This window comes from Toxotes jaculatrix, chromosome 9, assembly GCF_017976425.1.
Source record: "Toxotes jaculatrix isolate fToxJac2 chromosome 9, fToxJac2.pri, whole genome shotgun sequence".
Taxonomy (NCBI): domain Eukaryota; kingdom Metazoa; phylum Chordata; class Actinopteri; family Toxotidae; genus Toxotes; species Toxotes jaculatrix.
This window is the reverse complement of record NC_054402.1, coordinates 18,121,758-18,144,769: the sequence shown is the minus strand read 5'-3', so window position 1 is coordinate 18,144,769 and position 23,012 is coordinate 18,121,758. Positions and strand designations below refer to the sequence as shown.

At 39.8% G+C, this 23,012-nt stretch overlaps 1 protein-coding gene across 1 annotated transcript in view; it reads left to right on the top strand.

The window, feature by feature from the left end:
• pcp4b (Purkinje cell protein 4b) overlaps nt 1–10,512 on the top strand; it is a 32,000-nt gene extending 21,488 nt beyond the window's left edge. The window contains exons 2-3 of the mRNA XM_041046783.1: nt 620–671; nt 9,818–10,512. Of these exons, the coding sequence (XP_040902717.1) occupies nt 620–671; nt 9,818–9,948 (183 nt within the window). The 3' untranslated portion in view covers nt 9,949–10,512. The remainder of the gene's footprint in view (nt 1–619; nt 672–9,817) is intronic.
• Nucleotides 10,513–23,012: the final 12,500 nt, after the last annotated feature.

Genomic DNA, 23,012 nt, shown 5'->3' with positions numbered 1-23,012 from the left:
CACCTTGTTGAATTTTAAAGTCTCACTCTAATCTGAAGTTGCAGTATTTATACAACAGTATATTGTCCAAGAATGCCTTATACATGTTCTGAAAAGTAAAACTTTTTCTATAAACGCACACGATGATGCATTTGACACCTTACATAACTCTCTCGTTTGACTCATAAAAGTGAGCACAATAAAACATAAAGACAGCGGGAACAAGGTCATTCACTTTGCTTCATGTTAGTATTTTTCTGATCTCTGTCGTATCACATGCCATGTCATAGTAAACAGTGAAACCTTGGGTATTGTGTCACTCCTGGTCTTATTGTATATTGTCTTTAGGCCTTTCTGGTGTCACAGGGCCCTCAGGGTGCAGGGTCTCCTCAGCACAAGGGGACCCACTGGCTAAAATTCCCCAGAGTGGAGGCTTTAGAGAGCGTGCTAACAGATTAGGTGGCAACTCAGCCCCCAGTAGATGTCAGAACAATCATGAGGACAGAGCTTAATTAGTAAAGGTCACAGAACAGTGGCACGTATTTTACTCATTTGGAAATGATGACAGGTTTGTTCAAAAGAAGAAAATGTACTGCGGAAAAAAAAAAGTCTTACCTCTTTTTCTGTGTTTGCATTGCAGAGACAAGGATCTGGAGCAGCTGCTGGAAACAACAAGACATCTGGAGGACAAGGTAAAAAAAAAAAAGCTTACAAGACTTCAAAAATCTTAAAAAAAAGTATTTGTATAAGCCACATTTTGACATTTAATTTCAAGACATTCACTTGTATTTGCATCAGCAAAGCAAGTTATGTGCGAGCCAAGTTTTAACAGCTGTTAAATGAAACATTTTAAACTTGGACTTCTGCACCATTTTTCAAAGTACCTTACGGTAAGTACTGGGAGACAGAAAGAGACACGGAGGATGACTGAAGTCAAGAAAGGATGAGAAGGCAGGGAGGGTAAGTGGACCACAGTTTACAGTACATGTGGGGCCGTGTTTCTGAGATGAGCTTTAAAAGGCACTTGACACATGATTGACGGTGACGGGGTTTGAAGGACAGCTGCCATCAGAGTCGTCACACACACACCCACATGCAGAGTACCTGACCTCAGGGCTTTCTGTCAGATCCAATCATGTTCTGAAAAGACTTCAGGTGCTTAGAATATTTCATAACAAGCATTTGAATTAGTTCAACTACCAGTCTTCTGCATCTATGTTATATAGTACGTGATGCCCTGGAGTCAGGACTGTATCTGCAGCAGCCAGAGTGAGAGCTCTGCCATTTATTTAGAGGTTGTACAGTAATAGTTATCACTAATTGCTTTAAAAAGCAAAAACACAGTTTGCTGCAAGATTTTTAGCACATGTTCTGCCTGATAGCAAATCAGCTTTTTTTTTTTTAGTTTATTGTGTTACACAGAGGTTATATACAGTGTTCCTATAAATCACTTAACAAAGCTGAGGCTTTCTCTCTGCTTTAATGTCCTGACTCAGCCGGGTAAAATAATACAGACGCCAGGAGACAAAACCGAGATGACCATCGGCTTCTGTAAATCCAACTCTCTGCTGATTGCCTCCCTGAACAGAGATAGACTGCCCGTATCTGTTCAGTCCTGAGAGAAATAAAGATCAGCTCCATGCACCAAGTGCATTACAAATCATGTTTAGTGTTGAGCTTTCTGTCATTAAACCTATCACAGTGAAGCAAATAAAGGCTTCAACGAGAGGAACTAATATCTTCCCTGCTTTCAGCTCCTCTAAATCACGGCAGTGATTTGGTGAGTGGCCCAGACGCAGCACCAGGCCGCTGTTTGAGAAGCAAGAGGAATGAGCTATTCTGATTATGTAAAATAGTGTGCATTGTACTTTATTTTAAAAAAAAAGTCAGTAGTGTAGTGCTGACTTTAAACTGAGTCTTACAGATTTTTGCATAAATGGACCTTTTGCAGATGCTCTGTTTACCCAGTGACACTACACTACACTTTTTTACATCTGCACATCAGTGAAATCATCCTTTAATTTAAGAGAGACATGGCTCTGCCACTCTACACATTTTACATATACATGTTTTTGAGTGTTTAGTTCATTTTTGAGAAAGGTCCTAGGCTGTCGAACAAATTGACTGTTGCCCGACTGTCTGCAGTGTTTTCAGCTCTGTAAAAAGGTCTTATTGTTCTATGATAATATGATTAGAAACAAAGACCTTTGACCTATTATGTTATAAGTATACATTCTGCTGATATTTGAGATTAGAATTTGTAATCATCAGTTTAATGACTGGAACTGTGAAAGTCAGTTTGGTATTTTTGTATTCAACTATAGCTGAGATTCAAAGTATGCAACAAATTAGGTATTCATTAAAACAATCAAATACAAAGCTATAGGGAGGATGCAACCTTGAAGATGCAGGTGAACAACCTGCATATGGTGTAACTGCCTTCGAACTTGTTGCCCTTTTATCCGAGGGGGATCGGTGGGGCACCTCAGGGGATCAGTGTTTGCAGCGCACTTTTAGAAAGCGTGCTTACCTTCGATCTGAAAGGCCGCCAAGGTGAAAAAGACACCACTGCCTCTTTCATCATTTTTGCATGCAAGTATCAGGCATGTATAACAGTGATCATAGAATAACCTACAAAAATGTAGTTAAGAATGAGGTAAAGTTTTACCTTTATGAAAGCAATTTAATTAAAGCAATTCAAATAATCTAAGTATTTTATTTTATTTTATTTTTTAATTTCCTGAATAAACAGTCCATCTCATTGAGCAGCAAAGCATTACGTATCATAACCAACCCTGTATGTCATTGCAGTCTAGCTGAGATTAAGATGTGTCTTAAACAGCCGGTCCCCTGCTTCAGAAGGATGCCAAAAGAAAAACTGAAGATTGTCTGTGATTGAAGGAAGCTTTAAAACATCTTAGGAGACCAGTGACCCTCTCTGAAAAATATAAATCACCCCATTAGAGTCACCGTTCAGCAACATTATTCACCAGCAGCAATTAATGTTTACCTCAAGCAGCTGACTGAGATGAAACACTGTATTTTAGGAGACTAATTCTTCACTGCCTGTAGGATTCAGGTCTACCTTTCTATTCACTTAATAAAAAGAGAAAGTGTAGGAAAGTACACAGGCAGCAGTACACACTCTCTCTCTCACACACACAACACACAAAGCCCTCCTTTGTTGTCTGACCTTGACAATTAATTTGATACCTGGAAAAACTGCTTTCCCAGCATGGCTGAAGTGTGTCTCTCAATATAGAGAGACATTGGGAAAGAGAGAGAGAGAGAGCGAGGGAGAGAGTGAGAGTGGGCGAGGAGGGAGTAACGCTGCTATTGACTCTCGCCCACTCTGCATACCCCCAGCACACAGCAGAGCACAGTCTTTAGAAACAACCTCTCAGAGACTCAAGGACAGCCACAGAGAGATGTATTCATATTCACTGGAGCTCATTTTGAACTGGGTTGGTACAAGTACATGCAACTGTGATGCGTCTCAGTGATGCAGCAAAGGCTGTTTACCCGACCAGATAAGCTGGAGGATGGAAGCATTTATTGTAAAGATAACAGCACAAGATTGAATGTTTATCAAGTGGAGGCAATTGAATCAGGCTTTTTCCGCTGTGCTGCATCATGTCCCTGTTTACCTTTAGACACAAAATAGAAACTGCACAGGACACATTCAGAGTTAGGGGACAGTCACTGCTGTTGTTGATTATGTTTATCATTTATGAATAAAAGTAAGAAAGAAAACAGGTTGCTTTGTGTGTTAAACTGATTACTGGAAGAAGTATTCAGATCTTTTACTTAAGTAAAAGTAGCAATACCACAGCACTAAAATGTTAATTTAAAAGTATTTCCAGCAAAATAGATGCTAAATATATGTCAACGATAAAGGTAATCATGCAGAAAGGCCTCTTTTACAGGCCTTTATTTTTGATTTGCCATGTTTTGTAATGATAGAAAACATGGGAAATGTATATTTTTATACATTTTAATCAGAAGGCTCCCTGTTTCCTGATCTGTTTAGGTTTTAATTTGCTGTTAATGGCACCTCGGAACTCTGTTTTTATCCTTTTAGCCGTCTTCTGTCATATTGGTCGACACGGTTGGAGTCCAGATGTTGTGTATTTGGGCCATATGCTCCATATGTTCACTGACCTCATGAGTCCAAGTACAACACAGACTGTCCCTGTCACTGCAACAGCTGGGGCAGCACAGGCTTACTACAGCTTTACATCATAATGTACAAACAAACCACACTGATAGGAACATTAAGGGAAACCAGAGGATGCTATCATATGTGAAATAATCATCTGCTTATTCATGCTGGACATTACAGATGACAACTGCTCTGTTTCCTCATGTAAATGTAGAAACAGAGCAGGGTATCTAAGAGTACTGTCAAAGAACAAGGTGGAAACTGTTACGCCAACAGCACCTCCCCCCTCGTTTCAAGCAGGCACAGGCGTAATTTCAAATTGGCTCACCTTAGAGATCAAAGTCATCCTTTTATAATTAACTTGCGACAGGCTCTCAAAGTGAAGATGACCCATTTTCTGCACACTTTTTAATTAGCTCTACTGTACTCAATTATAGCCATAATGAATTTGTCTTATTCTGTCTGATATTGTTAGTAAATGCACACCGGATCGCTGTTTCAGAAGCATTCAGTGCTAGAAAGAGCTGAAACCACACATTTCCTCTGTAGGTCTTTGAACATCCCACATTTTCTGGTTTCTTTTCCCGAATCTGCAGCCGCGTCCAAGTAGGTTACACAGACGCTTCCTCCCCAAAGCAAAGTAAAACTTGACACACACTGAAAAACCAAGCGCACAATGCCAATCAATACAGAACCAGTCCTTCATGTGTATTTGAATATTGATCGCTGTGGTCTCTCTCATGCTTTGCTGCCCCTCTGATGGTTTGAGGCCTTTGGGGTTGCTGATATTTTCCTGACTTTCTCACAGTGACTTTTAACTGTAGATGAATAAACAGTGGCAAGCACGCACACACACACACACACACACACACATACCAGCGTACATAAATATACACATACATTCAGCTTGCATACAGTATACATACTCATATGTCTTTTGAAAACATGCAAGATACCTTAGAGATGCATTATATAGTGGTTGTATACTAATAGCTGCTTCTCCTCTGATGAACCTGTTTCTGAATTAAGCCTTAAGTAATTCTGCTTTCCTTGTATTTACCTCAGGAAAAGATTATATGGCTGTTTTTCCGCACACATACTGTACATCTAAAGTATTAAACTCACAGGTCGCTCCCTCCATGATGTATGAGGCACACTCTCTGTACTTTTTGCATGGAGATTCATTTACAGAGAGTTGAGCACTGCAGGCACTGCTCTTGCCGTCTGTCACAGGTCGTGGCTTTCACGCAGGAATCCACTTACTGTAATTGTTTACTTTCATCTCGATTCCTCACATTCACCAGTTAAAATTGCGGATGGTTTTGAATATAGAGTATAAAATAGCAGCAAATCATCATGCCTTGGAAGCTACAACAACCAAATGTTTTGGATTTCCACAATTTTCATCAATATCTAAGTCATCTACAGATCTCATTTCACCATGTTTCAGCACTTCAGTACAAGTGTTATTTCACTGTTTTTAGAGCACTTCCACTTTTGCAGGTACAACTTAACAACAGTCAAGGAACTGTCAGTCTCCAACACAAGCCGCCATATTGTATTTCATTGTGACCACAGGCATTCAGGCTTTGTTTCTGCTAAGTATAAATACTCTGCTTTTTGGAAAGAATCATCTGGAATGTGAAATAAAAAACATTACCTTTTGCTTTGTTGTAGATAAGAAAAAACAATACCAATAAAACAGGATTTTGGGTAAATTAGCCAATTTGATTTCACTTTCAAATTCAGCAAGTGCCCATTTAAGCAACGAATAGTTTACACACAGCAGCTTCTTAAGCCCAAAGAGATGGCCATATACTGTGTATAGAACTTTTTTCTTTAATACAGCGTTTCACTCTACTTTCCACAATCTATCTCTCTTGTCTCAAGGTCTAAAAGTCCTTCTTTAATGCGTCTCGCCCTCCTCTTCGACAAATCCCTATCATGGCTCAACTGGTTTTAAGCACTGAAATCAATAAGACGTCCCAGCTTTCACTGGGCTTCAGAGCAGCTTTTAAAAGACATTTTGAAAGACAGCCAACCAAAGATGTTCCCATCATGTCACGTAGAACCCATCCTATCTAAACTATAGATAAAGTTGCCAACAACAGAAAAGTCATGACTGATTCCACTTGATTCCTCTTTATTGGAAGCACAGTCTAGACGATCCAGAATGGCTCTCTGACAGCAGATAGTACACTCCCATTAGGTGGAGACAAAACTGTCCTCGTGCAAAAAACAAGCCCATAGCTCGTCTCTGCAAGCAGCTTATTACAACCCATGGTTATGTTTTATCGTTAGGAGACTTAAAGTGGCCATAGTAATTATGAAGGGAGCAAAGGAGGGAGTGTGGTGACATAGTATAAAGAGCAACACAGTCCATGTTAGGAGGATGGATGGGTTGACAAAACACAGGATGTTCACACTGGAGCCTGGTCCTCTGTGAAACTCATAATCAGTTTTGTTTGTTTCATCCATGACCTTTCCATAATACCTTTCCATAAATGCATGTATATAATTGTAACCATGACAACAAAGCTCCCCAGACCTTGAGGAAGTACTTATTTTAACTGAAACCACAGTCTTTTCCTAAAACTAACCATGTTGTTTTTGTGCCTGTTTACTATTGTTAGCAACATAATGACAAATGTCTGGTACACCTGCCACTGATACACTTGCTATGGGTGGTATCCGAAGGCAGGGATAAGTGACTTATATGATCATTTGAGTTGTAGGATTTATCGGTGAAGACAAGGACACTGAAAGTGCTGTCGGAGGTAATAGGTCTGATAATCCGTTGAGTGTGTGTGTGTGTGTGTCGAGGAGGAAATGAATCCTCAGACTGAGAAGAATGATGAGAATGAGAAATCTGTCACTGTCACATTCAACCAGTCTAACAAAAACGGATGAAAATTGCTCTCAGGCCTCAAAGCCATTGTCAAGATGATGATGTGGTTCTTTTAGATGAATGCATGTGATTTCTCTGAAATATTAAACTTAATTAATTTGAATGATAACTAAAGTATGGGCAGCAAATACATGATTGGGAACTATTGACCTGATACACAGCATGGAATAAATGCTGCATTGACGTGATGATCCTTAAATCTTACCGCAAGTTTCAAAGTTTTGGCCTGTATGACTGTGCTATTAGCTGGATGAAAACTAGATGGATGCCAAAGTAATACATATTTTTATTTTAGAAATCTAAAGTTAGTTTGTACTGCAGTGGCAGATTGAAAGAAGAAAACTGTGGAAAACTAAAATGATTTTGAAAACAAGGCGTGTACAGTTGTGGAAAAAAAAAGAGACTTTTTCATCAGTGCTGATGAAACCTCATTCACTGCTGCATTTTTCACTCCAGGCAGAGGCAGGTATACCATTGTATTAGTCCAGCCACAGCACTGAAGTTGCCCTTGCATCAGGTGATTGGCATCAGCTATTTCATTCATGCCTCACAATCACTGGCTCACTCACAGCTGTGTGCCAGCTGACCAGTAGCATTCAATCATACAGTACGACAGAATTACCTGACACCTCTCACTCTGTAGATCTGGTCACATTATATTTTGTACAAAATTTTCTCAAACTTGGCCCCGAAACAGGACGTCATGTCACATTTCTGATGCAGGCAAATAATAAATATATCAGCGTGATGACAAACTATTAACAGTATTTGAGAGCTAATCTGCATTTTGTAGTCTGGTAGTGTTTTGACATTGCTTGACGGGCTGATGGTCAAGTGTTTCCAACTGGCAAAAAAAAAAAAGAAAACTTGACCTTCTTTATTATGATGCTGCCCACATCCTGCCTCTGCCTTCACTCTCATCTTTTAACAAAAATGTCACCAGCTTGCTGTACAAAGATTATAAACATGTCTGGTGTAGACATGGTGGAGGGCACAGCTCAATAGCGAATGCTGTCGGGATGAAAACAGCAGGCATTAGAGCACTGGAAAATTCAATATCAATTAATGCAGGATTCAAAGCTCGGCTTGACACAGCAGTTAGTGTTTCCTCCTTGAACAGCAAGAGAGAGAGGTACTCAAGCTCAGCCCCGGGGGAACCCAAGGATTAGCTGCACAGACAACACATGAGTCGCCTCTCTGCCTTTCTGCTTTTGGAACTCCTCTCTCTTGCACCCCCCCCACTCTCTCTGTCTGTCATGCTAGGCTCTGCTGATCAAACTCAAGCAGATCAATCCTTTGCTGGAATGTTGTAAGGCAGAGGAATGGAATAAGCCCCATGCTGAGAGTTGTAGAGAAAAACAATTATCTACTCTTAAAAACTAAGGAGGTTGAAACAGCTGACTGATGATTCAGTTTCATCTCAGTTTGAGAATCATTAATCTTTGTCATTGGCAATGGCTTAACAGGGACTGATGATGAAATGAGCAGTATATAAATAAACAAAATTTTGTCATTAAGTCTTTGTGTGTTGCAAAAACAGTAGGTAAGAGAAACTTGACAGTTATTCTTGATGGGTTAGGGTTAGCTGTCATAGGTAGAATTTTGTCATTTAATAGGTGCAGTTTTCTTCTGCGGTTTAATTTTTCTATTCTTCAGGGCTTCATTGCCCAGGAGATAAAAACCCTCTTCCTTCATTAATGCTCACTGAAACCTGCTTGTATCAGTCTTTACTGGGATTACAGTCATGTCCTCATGGTCAGTGTTGGCTGAGCTCCAGGGAGGATTAAAAACTGGAGATCAATTAATGCTTTGGCTTTTGACCTGGGAAACAACTGCTCGGGCTCCCCCACAGGAGCTCTGCTCCACTATTATAATAAGGGCTGGGGTTCATGAGAAACGCTAGTGTACATTTTATTGTGCAACATCACACTATTAACTTTAAGATTCATTTTCTGAATATACCAGTGAATGAGTAATTTTAAGTTTTGTTAAATCAGAGTTAGTTACATTTTGAGAGTGTTAAAAATGTTACAAACCTCATACGGTAATAATCGAAATCATATCCCAGCTTAGAGCATTATTACAGAGTATAGCCTCCAATTCTGCAGTATTATACTTTATTTTGAAAGTGTCTTCTCCTCCAGCAAGTGCAAACTTTAATATAGTAATATTCTATGCCCACTAAGCCTTAAAAGACAACATACTGTAATGAAATTGACCTTACTGTCACTACCCTTGTCAAGCCTGCACAGCACATAATGCAGTTTGAAATACTAATGGTAGCAGATTTACCACTTAACTTTTTTTTTTAAACAATGGGTTCTTAATTTCAGGGAGAGATAAACAAAAGAAGATTCTTTTTTTTGGCAGGCAACCATTGATTTTGCCAGGTAAAATGGCAACTATCACAGGTTAGCAGTACCTAGAGCATTAAGCATTAAATTGCAGTAAATGTGAGCTCCATTATTAGCTTGAAAATACAGTCTCCAGCTAACTTTTTACTGTTTCCAGCTGGCTTGTTTTTAAATAAGAATCTTAAAGGCCTTAACTATGCCCTTTGGGGGTTTGGAGAGGCTAAAAAGAACTGCAGCACCCTCCAAACTCCTTCCACAGGGAGCATCGCTAACAACTTGATAAGATATGATTGGACAATTGCTGCTTGGGACAGAGGTTTAGTGGATGTCAATTCACCTGCCTTGGCAACCTGACTCAGACCACTCTTTGTTTACTGCCCATGAGTCACATCCATCTTTTTCCCTTTCTTCTAGATGATTCTAAGACAAATGTCCCGGAGGACTTTGATATCGACATGGACGACCCGGAAACTGAAAAGGCGGCAGTCGCCATCCAGTCCCAGTTCAGGAAGTTCCAGAAGAAGAAGCGTGATGAGAAGTCCTAGTGAGCACCACGTTGCTCTGCCACTGTGTGTGGAGACGGCAGGTGGAAGCGACAGCACAGTGATGATGGTGTGACATTTGCATGTAAACAAATTCATACCTGTTGGAACTACAAGGGTTGTGATGGGGTTGGGGGGTGGGGGTGGAGAATGCAATAGCCTGTTACTCATATGACATGTCTGTGAATTTTCAATTTCCTATTATCATAATTACTATTATTTATTATTTGACTGATGTATCAGTAAATACGTAACAGACAAAGGTATAAAGATCTGGTTTCTGTCCTGATACATATGTTCCACATATCAAGTCTAGCTGGTGTTTGTGTTAGAATATGTTTTTGTACTTATCCCAGCCCCATAGTCATACCTGCACCATCTCTTTCTGTACTGTTTAGGACTACGTTTCCCAAAATCACCCGTGTTTGTGTGACTAGATGGAGCAAAAGCTGATGTTAGACTGAAGGTTTTTTTTTTTTTTTTTTTAAAGAAACTTAGCCTGGAGCTTTCCATCCTGAACAAAAAATTTCACCCAGAGGCATTTTTCTTACCCGCATGGTACTATCAAGCTGTGTATCAGTGTACATTGAATAAATAAAGACTCTGTGTGGAACCTGTCTGCAGTGCATGTAAATACCAAGGAACACCTCGAGCTACCTATCAAATGTAGCCACTGAGTTGCGGTGGTATGTGCGATATATTGCATTAACATACAATCTACAGGGACAGCAGAGGGGCTTACACACACCAAACACCTGTACACCTGCTCATTCATGCAATTATCTTATCTGCCAATCACGTGGCAGCATTGTGATGCATAAAATAGCGCAAATACAGGTCAGGACCTGGAGTTAATGTCCAACATCAAAAATCAGAAAAATGGGATCTCAGTGACTGATTGTTGGTGGCAGACAGGCCGGTTTGAGTATTTCTGAAACTACTGATCTCCTGGGATTCACACACACAACAGTCTCTAGAGTTTAACTCAGAATGGAGCCAGAAACAAAAAACAAGCTGAGACAAAGGCTAACTACAAAGACAGAACTACAACTGTGGTGAGCAGAAAAGCATCTCAGAATGAACAACACATCCAACCTTGAGGTGGATGGACTACAACACCAGAAGATCAGGTTCCACTCCTGTCAGCCAAGAACTGCTGAGGCTGCAGATAGTGGGGTGTTACAACCTTAGTTGGTAGAAGCTAGGGGTTTCAGGTCAGTAACACAGCAGACAAAGTAACTGAATGGAGTCAGTACAGGTGACAAAATTAATGCTTGTTTACTGGAAAACATAGATCACAATCAAACAAGAGTCATAATAAAACCAGGCCTTAACTACTGGCTATCTGGGAAAACAAAGGAAACTGATGACCTGGCTGAGCTAGCTAATAAAAGATAAAGAAAACCAAATCCAGGGGGGTGGCACCAACCAATATCCCTAGTATATCTAGAGAACAGGAGTTCTACATGCTGCTACTGCACAGGGCACCCTGAATCCACCTGTCCACAACTGCCCACCACACTTAAGCTGCTCCATGATAACCAATCAGCAAAACCTGCAGCAAGCAGGAAGAGGAAAAATAAGAGAGAGAGAGAGAGAGAGAGAGAGAGAGAGAGAGAGAGAGAGAGAGAGAGAGAGAGAGAGAGAGAGCTCCTTTTAACCATGGGCCTCGCGTGCTGATTGGTCAGGTCTGATCACGCCTTCATAAGGCAATCTGCACCTGGAGCACTGGAAAGGGGGGCGGGGGAGGAGAAAGAGGGGAACACAAAACAAAACACACAAGCTGTCCAGGCACTTAACATGGGGTCAAAATTTAGTGTAACATGACATAATTTAGCAACATCAATCTAGAATCTAATCTGCTGATGGTAGTGTAATGGTGTGGGGAATGTTTTCTTGGCTCAATTTGGGCCCTTAATGCAAATCAATCATGGTCTGAATGCCACAGTCCATCTGAATATTGCTGCTGACCATGTTCATCCCAGCATAATAATGCACCATATCACAAAGTCATCTCAAACTGGTTTCATGAACATGACAGTGAGTTCAGTGAACTTCAGTGGCCTCCCCAGGCACCAGATCTAAATCCAGTGAAATTCCTTTGGGATGTGTTAGATCAGGAGATTGGCAGCCTGAATGTGCAGCTGACAAATCTGCAGAAATGATGTGATGCAGTCATGTCAACATGGAGCAGAGCCTCAAAGGGATTAATTGAAAAAAAAAAAAAAAACTGAAGCTGTTTTGAGAGCAAAGGGAGGCTCCACCCAGTATTAGTATGGTTGTTCCTGACAAAGTGCTCGGTGAGTGTACATTCTTATAACAAACTATAAATAGAAACCTCTTCAGAATGAGCTCGGCTGAATCTATTCCCTTCTCAGCTTGATGACCTTCTCCATTTAGAGCCAGGCTAACTGACTGATTCCCACTGAGCTGTTCTCAGCTCCAGGCATTTTAAAACAACAACCCAGCAACACACACCTGCTTTAATGTTTTATATTTCAGTTCAGGATTATAGGTGGATGTTTCCTCATTTCATAATTTGAAAACACTATTTCTGTCGTTCTTGAGTTTTCGATAGAAACGTGAATAAAAAAATGAATCTGAGGGAGAACTGGCATCTGATTCTTGTCTTATTTGCCCAGCTGTCACTCTGTATTTAGTCTGACTTTCTTTTAGCTCTGTGTAAATCACTGGTGGGCAAAGCAGCAGTCACAAACAAGATGTACTCCTTTTAAAGTTGATCACAGAGCAGAACAGAGCCTCCATCATTATACAGTATACCGCTCAGGCACATTATGTGGTCTCCCTCATTAGTCTGTCTGAGGAAACATGAGAGCACACCAACACTTACTTAAAAAAATACTGTATGTATTACAGCCCAAAGATCCTTTCAAACAAATTTCAAACAAATAACATAGGAGCACAATACATCTTATGCCATCATTTGCTGGTTTTCTAGCGAGCAAACAATCTATATGTACTGTATTTTGAACAGCAGACTTTGTTTTTGGCCGTGCTAGCCAGATGGCTTTGTGGCAACTTACAACCACTATTGGATGAATGAGCATGAAGTTCTGTATGGACATTAATGATCCCCAGGGGATGGTTCCTACAGACTTTGGCAAGCCCTGTGACTTTTACCAGCGGGTAAAAAATTTCAGTCATTCAGTAAAATGGCACAACATCTACCCGACAGATTGGCATGAAATTTTGTGCAAGCATTCATTAATCCCAGACGATGAATCCTAATGACACTGGTAATCTCTGACTTTTCCTCTTGTGCCATCATGAGGTTGACATGTGTGGTTTTGAGTGAAATGTCTTGACAGCTGTGGGATGGATTGCCATGAATATTTGGTTCAGACATTTGTGTTCTCCACAGGATGAACTGAAACTTTGTAATCCCTTAAGTTTTCATCCAGAGCCATCGCCAGGTCAGAATTTTAATTTGTCCAAGGTTCATGACCAAAATATCTGCAAAACAAAGAGCCAGGTTGTATTTTATGATGCCAGTAACAAGGTGTTTAATAATGCCCCATGCATTGCCTAAAATATATGAATATTAATAGTTTAACTGTGGTGTGACCTTTCTAATAACAAAGAGGTGTTTCAGGTTTGCATTCAATATCACTCTCATTAAGAATCAATCAAAAGCTACTAAAATCAAATCTAATCAAAACCCTGAACCACAAGTTAAACATGCATTATGCATGTTGTACTTAACTGTTGCTTTACACTTTACGAGATACTGAAGGGTGTCAAGCATGCCAGGAGTTTAAACTGTCAGAGGTTAAGAAGCAGTTACACATGATCAGGTTCATGACACTGCATAAGTGAGGCTCGCTGAACTGTATTATAAGAAGGTCAGTGATGACCTTTGCACCCCAGGGAATTGATCCTCACAGCAGATCAGCTTTGTAAGCCTGCAAGGATTAAACCACCAAGACAAGTGCACCCGATTCCTAACATATCCATAGCCAGATGGTTTACAGTCTGCAAAACAGAAAGATAAAGAAAAGTTTCAGCACCCTTTGCATTTTACATAAAAAAATCTCAGAAACATTACAATACATTGCTTTTGTTTTATTTTTCTGCTAATACATCAATACAAAACAGGTTTTGTGCCATAGTCTCCCTACACGGCAACAATGCAGTGGGGACGACGCAGTGACCTTTAGATTTCCAGTGAAGGACACTGTCTCATGGACATGAAAGACTCACTGCAGTTCCTTGTTTTATTTTCCACTCAGATGACTGCTAAATAGGATCCTGCCATGTCATCCCAAGGCCCACAGAGAATAGCAGTCGTCCCAAGACTCTGCTAGTCTCTTTCTTATGTTTGTGTGACTGTGTGTTAATAGAATTTAAATCATAACACTGAAAAACAGAGATTTTCTTCTGATCTTGCATAATGATAAGCCTTTCTCCTTTCCTCTCCTATTCTTCCCTCTCCTCTCCTCTCCTCTGTTGTCTCCCCAGCTGATGGGGACAGGGAGATTGGGAGGTTGACAGTGAACTGTGTCATCACCTCTGGGTGCTCACTTCGTCCCTAGAGTTTTGGCAGGAAGGTGTATTTCTCTCACCTAGAAATTGGAGATAGATTACAGCACCATGGTCTCCAGGCAGATCTGTTGTTTCACAGTCAACAAAGACACATTTCTTTATGCTCACAACACAGCACAACAGCACTAATTCATGGTGTCCGAGCAAATACAGCAGGGATATACTATAGACCATTTCTGGCATAGAGACCAGCCACTCACTGGAGAAAAAGATATGTTGATACATGCAGTGAAACTGTATTATGGTGAAAATTTCCACATGCACTGAGAATGGGACTGTGAAATTCATTGCGTGCCTTCTGTTCTGCCTATAGAGAAGAACATCACTCCTGCAGACAGCAGAATAAATCTTTAATAAGTAGAGGTGGCAGGTGGGGGGTTTTCTGTACTGCACAGAGCCAGTAAAAGCAACATTCACTTGCTGAGCACTTCATCAGGAACAACCATACCAACGTTGGACAGTGCCTCCTTTTGTTCTCTAAACAGCCTCAATTTATTCAATTAATCTCTTTGAGTCCCTGCTCCATGTTGACATGATTACATCACATCACTTCTGCAGATCTGTCAGCTGCACATTCAGGCTGCCAATCTCCCATTCTACCGCATCCCAAAGGAGTTTCATTGGATTCAAAGTTCACTGAACTCATTGACGTGTGTGTAACATGAAGAAAATAAATGTGAACTGTATTTTTGAGTAGATTGAATATCATTAGTATGCTGTAAAACAAGACAAAAAATAGTGTTTAGCAAGAGTGTAAGAAAAGGTTTAAAATGTGTGAGGATAAAAATTATGACCTTAATCAAGATTTTGAGGTGTAAAAGGGTTTTTAAAAATTCATGGTTAAGATTTGTAACCATAGTTGAAAGGCTAAAAAGAGCTAATAATAATAACTTCAGCTGCCCAGTTAGCTCAGTTGGTAGAGCATGAGACTCAATCTCTCGGGCCCCAGGTTTGAGCCCCACTCCGGCCAGCACCACCTCCCATAAGCCCACCACCCGTGGGAGGTGCCGTAGGACTTCGGTGCACTGTGGACTGCAACCTGGGCCTGGACCTAGATAAGCGGTAGATGATGACGTGACAATAATAACTTCATGGTTAAAAGCTAAAAACATTTTTTAATTCATTTAACATGGATTAAAAACATTCAATAAAATGTTGTGGGTTGAAGCTGCTGCTATCACAGAACTATGTCACAAATATACACTGTTGCCCGTAACGTTGGAATAAAATATATTTTACCTCTTCTCATGAAATAACTGTGGCAATGTAATTCATTCTTGATAGATAAAGTGTATATCTTCTCAAAATTTTATTGATCAGTCTCTTCCAATGTGATTACTGATGTGTATAAATGGGAATAAAAAGAGGAATGTGTCTGAAAACAAAATTATTCCAACTTTATGGGCAACAGCGTGTTCAACAGTGTGGTAGGATTTGCCATGACCCCAGTCTGACTTTGGCCTATTACAAATAATAGGGTGCACCCAGAAGAAAAAAGCCCTTACAGAAACTTGAACAAACTCAAACAACAAATGAAGAACACCGATGACTCTTTGACCTTTAATACCTAAAGGATCCAAAAACAAAACTAGACAACCTGACTGAAAGAAACTGTGCAGAGCTATAAACTGCTTCAAGTATTGCAACAAGAGAAACTGAACTGAACACTGAGTTGAAATTCTGATCTAAAATTCTGTTGATGCTCAAAATACTGAGTTGATGCTCATAATATTGGTTTCATAAAAGTGCACTAATTTGTGTATTTAGTTTTATTAGAGGTGCTGTCTTCTAAGTTGTAGAACCTAATTTTTTATTTTTTCAGAAAGACTGCAGCATTCAGACCATGATAGATTGGCATTAAGGGCCCAAACTGAGCCAAGAGAACATTCCCCACACCATTACACTACCACCAGCAGCCTGGACTGTCGACACAAGGCAGGTTGGGTCAGTTGATTCATGTTGCTGACACAAAACTCTGACCCCACCATCTGCAGCCTCAGCAGAAATCCAGATTCATCAGACCAGGCTACATATTCCAGTCTTCAACTGTCCACTCTTGGTGAACCTGCTCCCACCACACCCTCAGATTTATGTTCTTGTCTGACAGGAGTGGAACCCAACGTGGTCTTTTATTGTTGTAGTCCATCCACCTCAAGGCTGGATGTGTTGTTCATTTTGAGATGCTTTTCTGCTCACTGCAGTTGTAAAGCCTTCTCTGAGTTACTGTAGCCTTTCTCTCAGCTCCAACCAGTCTGACCATTTTCCTGTGACCTCTCTTATCAACAGGGTGTTTCCTTGTGCAGAGCTGCTGCTCACTGGATGTTTTTTGTTTCTGGCTCCATTCTGAGTTAAACTCTAGAGACTGTTGTGTGTGAAAATCCCAGGAGATCAGCAGTTTCAGAAATACTACAACCAGCCTGTCTGCCACCAACACTCATGTCAAAGTCACTGAGATCCCAGTTTTCTGGACAAAGGCAAAGATGAATTCAGCGTTCGTGGTATATTACTGTTTTCTTTGCTCATGTCCAGACAGCTACAGAAATCAATTTCATACTATGTGGTTACTGAAAATAATTATCTGTGTTTGTATGAAAACTTGGCTGACACACTGCTGCATGCATCCACTTACACATTCATTTGAAAGCACTTCCTTTCAAATGCATGTGTGTGTGTGTGTGTGTGTGTGCACTGTAAAATGGGGACTAACCCTCTCGTGCAGCTTTGGCTCATTGCATCATGTGGCTGGTTGGTTAGAGCTGTCGGATTTTTTCCCCACAACACCATACAATCATGGTCCCTGTAGGTGTGGAGATGGATGAGTCCACTAGGTTTGATTCATTAAATTTACATGACTCATTAGTAGCCTGTCACACTAACAGTAACATGAATTTGAACTAACTCAGTGGGTGTGTGCCCGTGAGCCGAGAGTGAGGAAATTCACTGTCAAAAATAACAGCCCACTACGTGTACAAATGACTGATGCTTCGACTGGAAAAAAAAAACATTTCACTTCATCATACACTAACTGTAAAAGCCTTCAAAAATAATTTGAGTTCACCAGAACATAGCATCAGCAAATCACTCCTCACTCTTTTGGCTACATGCAGTAATTTGCCTGATTGATTGATTGAATTTCTTTGACGTTTTCACAATGAATTTTTTTCCACTGACAAATCTCCTGCAGAGATGAGACAGGAAATTGATTGTTTATGGTTTAAAACAAAAGTTACTTCTTATGACTGAGATTAAAGTAAAAAAAAAAAAAAAATCTAAAACCCTGATTAAAACTTCATATTTGCATCTTTCTTGTGAGAAACACAGGTAGGTGCCTGAGGAGTTTTCACATGAAGCACGCCTATGTGCTGCTGTTCTTGTCTTTATTTCAGTCTCCCATAGTAACTGTTAGAGTTTATTGATCTAAAGTAATTCAGAAAGCAGGAGAGGGTCTGTGTAACATCTGTTTTAATTATGTCTTTAAGTTCAGTACAACAACACAAAAGTTATAATTTAGCAATTAAAAAAACTATATCTTAAGACATTTTCAGTTCGTGAAATTCTTTTCAGTGCAGAGCATACAGTGGCGAACGTGCGTAAGGAGAAGGATTTTGAACTCTGTTCTGGATTTTACGGGGAACCAAAGCAGAGAATCTAACAGGAGAAATCTAATCTCTTTTTATAGTTCCTGTCAGTACTTGTGCTGCAGAGTTTTGGATGAACTGGATGATCTTTTCACTTAGTTACTGGGGCATCTTGATAATAAGGAATCACATTATTCCAGTTTAGAGGTAAAAAAAAATACATAGACTAGTTTTTCAGCTTCCTTTTGAGTAAGAATGTTTCTAATTTCTCATTATTGTGCAGGTGGAAGAAGGCTGTCCCTTAGACGTGTTTAATATCTATAATAAAATCTTGTGATTAATGCAGCACTAAGATCTATCAGGACAAGTATAAGACAAGTCCAACTTTCACCAGTGCTGTGATGTCCTCTAAATCCTGACTGAAAATCTTCAAACATACCATTCCTATGGAAATAATCACATAATTGGTATGCAACAGCCTTTTCAAGGATTTTAGGATTTTAGAAATAAAGGGGAGGTTGGATGTAGGTATATTCGATAAAACATCTGGGTCAATAGGAAGCTTTTTAAGAAGAGCTTTAATTACTGCAAGCTTAAAAGCCCAGGGTACAAAGCCTCTTAATATAGATAAACTGATCAGCTCTAAAATGGAACGGTTAGTCAGAGGTGAAGCATCATTGAACAACCTAGTTGGAGTAGAATTAGAAAGAAGTAGAAGATTATTGTTTTAGAGGAAGCAACTGTTTAGAGAGCTCTGTATGAGAGAAGCAATCTAAATATAAAGGTACAGCACAGCAGAGCATCAGCTGATCCTGTCAAGAGTGACACTGTCTACAGAGACATGATTCAGTATGTTCAAGATATAAATATATTCATCATGTTTTATAATGTAATATAATAAGGATCAAGTGGTATTATTTTGACATTCAGTGGTGTCTGAATGTCTGAGATCACTTTCCATGGGAAAGTGTTACAATCAATAGCCAAAGCTTATGGGCCTATCCATTAATCTTCTTTAAATTAATTAATATTTTAACAGTGCTTGCTACATTAATACTTCATAACTACAGCTCCATTTACTCATACATGAGCAGGAAGCAATGCCTCCAAAAGCACACCATAGGCTATATGCAGCGTTGTTGAGCAAACACCCCTATAAAATAAACAGTATGCAGTTTATTTATTCATTACATCATTTGTCAAATTATTAAACTTGGGTTACTGTTGCAGAAGGATCACTAAGAATAATGAGCCCAGCAGCAACTGATGATACTTTTTAATACTGTCCTAGCTAGTGAGCAATCATAACCCTGCAAAAGGCTTATGGCATTTTCATCAGTAAAGATATCTTGAGCCTTGGGGCGAAGGTAACGTTCAGCAGCAGCTGATGACCACTGACACATGGCTTTAAGCACAGATACAGGGGTGATAGTGCATGCAGCTGAAGCTGCTCCAGTGCATAATGAGTGAGCAGTGTAAAGTCTCTGAGCCTGCAGGACTGGCAGATGATGGAGAGGGGGAGGAAACAAGGATCAAGTCACTGGTTTCTCCTCCAGCCTGTGGCTCAGGCTGGCACGAGGATGCCGTTTCCAAGAACAAATAGGGATCAAAATCACTTAATGTCCCTTGCCAGGTTCTGGGTGCTTAAGGAAGATGTCGAGATTGTGCTAACATACAATGCTGCAGGGTGATCATGTGACGGGTAAAAGGATCCTGAGCTAGTAGAAAACTGGTTGTGAAAACCTTTAAGGGAAACTGCTTCTATGTCTGTTCATTTTGTGGAAGATCACAGCTGTCCAAAAACATATCACTCTATCAGGGTTTAGTATTCTTCTTTAGTATTCTTCTTTTTGCCATCTCACTCTCACGCTGTGCATAGTGGAATAAATTTCCTCAACTTCATATTTGAACACTGTCCTAGAAACCTTACCCCCTGGCAGTACTGCTGCTCCACTAACCTTGTGATTGTGAAGTAACCCCAGAAACCAGGTGCTATTTTTACCTGGTTTTCTCCCTCTCTAATGAGACCTCACTGCTGCAAATCCCTCTTCGAAGGCCCGTTTGGTTAATGATATATTTTCATGAAACCCTATACTTTACCTTGTACTGCACTATGAATGAAGAATATCTTACTGAATAAAAGACTGGTAGAAGAAGAAAATAGAAGATAAAATGTAAAGACAGCACAGACTCCCAAATAAGGTTAATCACACTCAGCTTCGGTGTTGTGGTTCTGACAGACTCAAATTTGTGGTTACATCCCTGCAGAGTGCTTGAGTCAAAGCTATGCACTGTAATGATGCATAAATGTTAGTGTTTTTAGGGCCTGTCAGGTCCATTCACATCTTATGTTTAGACTTACAGAGACCCAAGACCTGTGGCAATAACTCACATCATATCTTCAGTAAGTCTTGCATTAAGCAAAAAAACATAGTCAATGAATATTGCTTTAAAAAATAAAAATAAATTTAAAAAAAAGGTTACCATTTTATCCATTGGGTACTTCCACCAGGATAATAGAACATGCCATCATCTCAGGATGCCCCCAGGACCATAAGACTGTGGTTTACTCCAGAGGCCTGAACAGATCCTTAACCAACAGAGCACCCTAGGCTAAAAAAAAAAAAAAGACAAGAACTGTATGATTCTGTCAAGCCACCATGTACCAAAATCCTTCAGGAATACATCAAATTACTGATATTTTGTCAAAGAAAACAGTCTGGATGCAAAACTGGCTCCTGCAGAGGGTGCTGTATCTGCTTGTGGTTGAATTAAATTGGATTTTGTGTGTGTGTTGAAAATCATTCCGTATTCTCATCGAATATATCCACATATTTGAAGGAGCACTGCGTACTGAGGACATTTGTCAGAGGCTGTGGGTCATCCTGAAGGGCCAGGGTGTGTTTCAGAATATAATCTCCAAATAATGTCCAAATTTTCCTCCATCATTAGTTAGAAAATGCAACACACAGTCACAGCAGGACTCGGCAGGTCAGAACAGTTTCTGTCTTGTTAAAGTATAAATAGCTGGGAATGAGAAGACTTTGTGCTTTAAAGTCTACAAAAATAAATATCAGTAAAACAGCATCCTTCTCTGTTGTTTTTATGGAAATAAAATTCTGCCTTTAATGAGGAAATCATTGTAAATGTTACAGGTCCCAAGGCTGGTCCCACAGTAACAATATAGAAATTTGTAGAATACAGAAGAAAGGTGAGCAGCAAGAAAGAGACAGCGTTATCAGTGCATCGTACAGGTTGCTTCTTATTTGCATTTTGCAGTAAAACAAATAAACACAGTAACACAATTCCACTGACTGTCAGTTTCTGTTTTCAGTCCATAACTGTATTTCAAGTGCATGAAACATCCAAGAATATCAGTACCTCAATAGTACTACACAGAACCCATTCACAGTCATACTTATCTCACATTTCTGGAGTAAATCTGTTTTCTAAATCAAACAACATTCCCATACACATTATCACTTACAAATAAGTGAATCAAAACTACTATAACAATATAGTGCAAGTCACCACTGTACCAAACTGTATTTATAACGAGCAATAACTAATTTTCCATATTCTGGATGTACACACTAAATTAATAAACAGCTTTCACTCCCAGAGGACTATTTAACCTTTCCGATGTAACTACCATGTTTTATAAGATTCTTCACTAGTCAATAGTGCATACGTACTTCACAATAAGACACTTTAATTTTCCTTTAAACTGTCATAGCTTTCTTCATGTACAGGAGACCAAATAAAATAGTGTGCAAAACAAATACATCTTTAACCCTTTCCTGCAAGACAAGGTAGAGGGTGACATGGACCCGCAGCGTAGCGTCTGCAAACCGAACGGCTTTGAATCTGCCGCCTCGACTCTGGCGAGATTCTTCAGTTCTTAAAGTTCGACAAAATGCTCAAATAACATTCAAGTGTCCATGTAACAACTGTCCACGTGAAGCAAAGCTCTAACGGAGAGAAATTTGCACATTTTACCTGTAGAATACAGAAGAAAGGTGAGCAGCAAGAAAGAGATGGCGTTACCTGTGCGTGGTCCAGGTTACTTCCGGGGTGCGGACGGAAGTTCCCCCCTTAGACGACATTGGGCGCAACAGTTCCCCTGCCAAAAGGTCCCGCTGGCTGCTGCTCACATACAAGATCCCTCTTCACAATACATGTAAGAATTAACATGTATTGTGAAAGCCTAACACCATATTAAATAAAGATTAATATTAGACCTTGAAAAGAATATGTCTGTCTGTTAATTAAATTAAATTAAATTAAATAACACAAAAGCAGTTGCACAATTTTGTGGTGTACCACATAAAGACTACATTGACATTATGGAAGTAACATAAAAGTTATTACATCAACAGTTAGCACCTAACAACTATCTAGGTATAATACTGGATTTTGATAGGACAAAAAAAAAAAAAAACAAACAAAGGTACAAGGTACTGTGGGAACTACTCCTGCTAATCATCCAAAACCATCTTAGGTTTTGCTTGGTTGATGTGTTTTTGCTGTTTGTTGGAGGATTATGTTTATTTTTCTTTACTTTACTTATGTAGTGCATGGCTTCTGTTGTATTTTAACTGCTACTGCTATAAAAGTTTCTTAAGGGACAGTACAGTGACGTAATGTTGTGTTATCTAACTTAAGACACTGACTAGAGCATATGAGAAGGCTCTCCAGACAAGCCGGACACAGCGAGCACAAAAGCAGATTACTGAGCAGACAAAGCGCCTCTCTTGCAATCCATCATCGTTGAATGATGAAATATGATGCAATAATCTGAAAGATTTACTGTAATCAGGTTTGCAAGTGTTACGGTCCTGCTGAAGAGTCCAAAATAACAACAGTCAGGTGACTTTAGCTTTGAGATACCAGCCCTCTGATAAGCCCCTGTGTGTTGACAGCTGG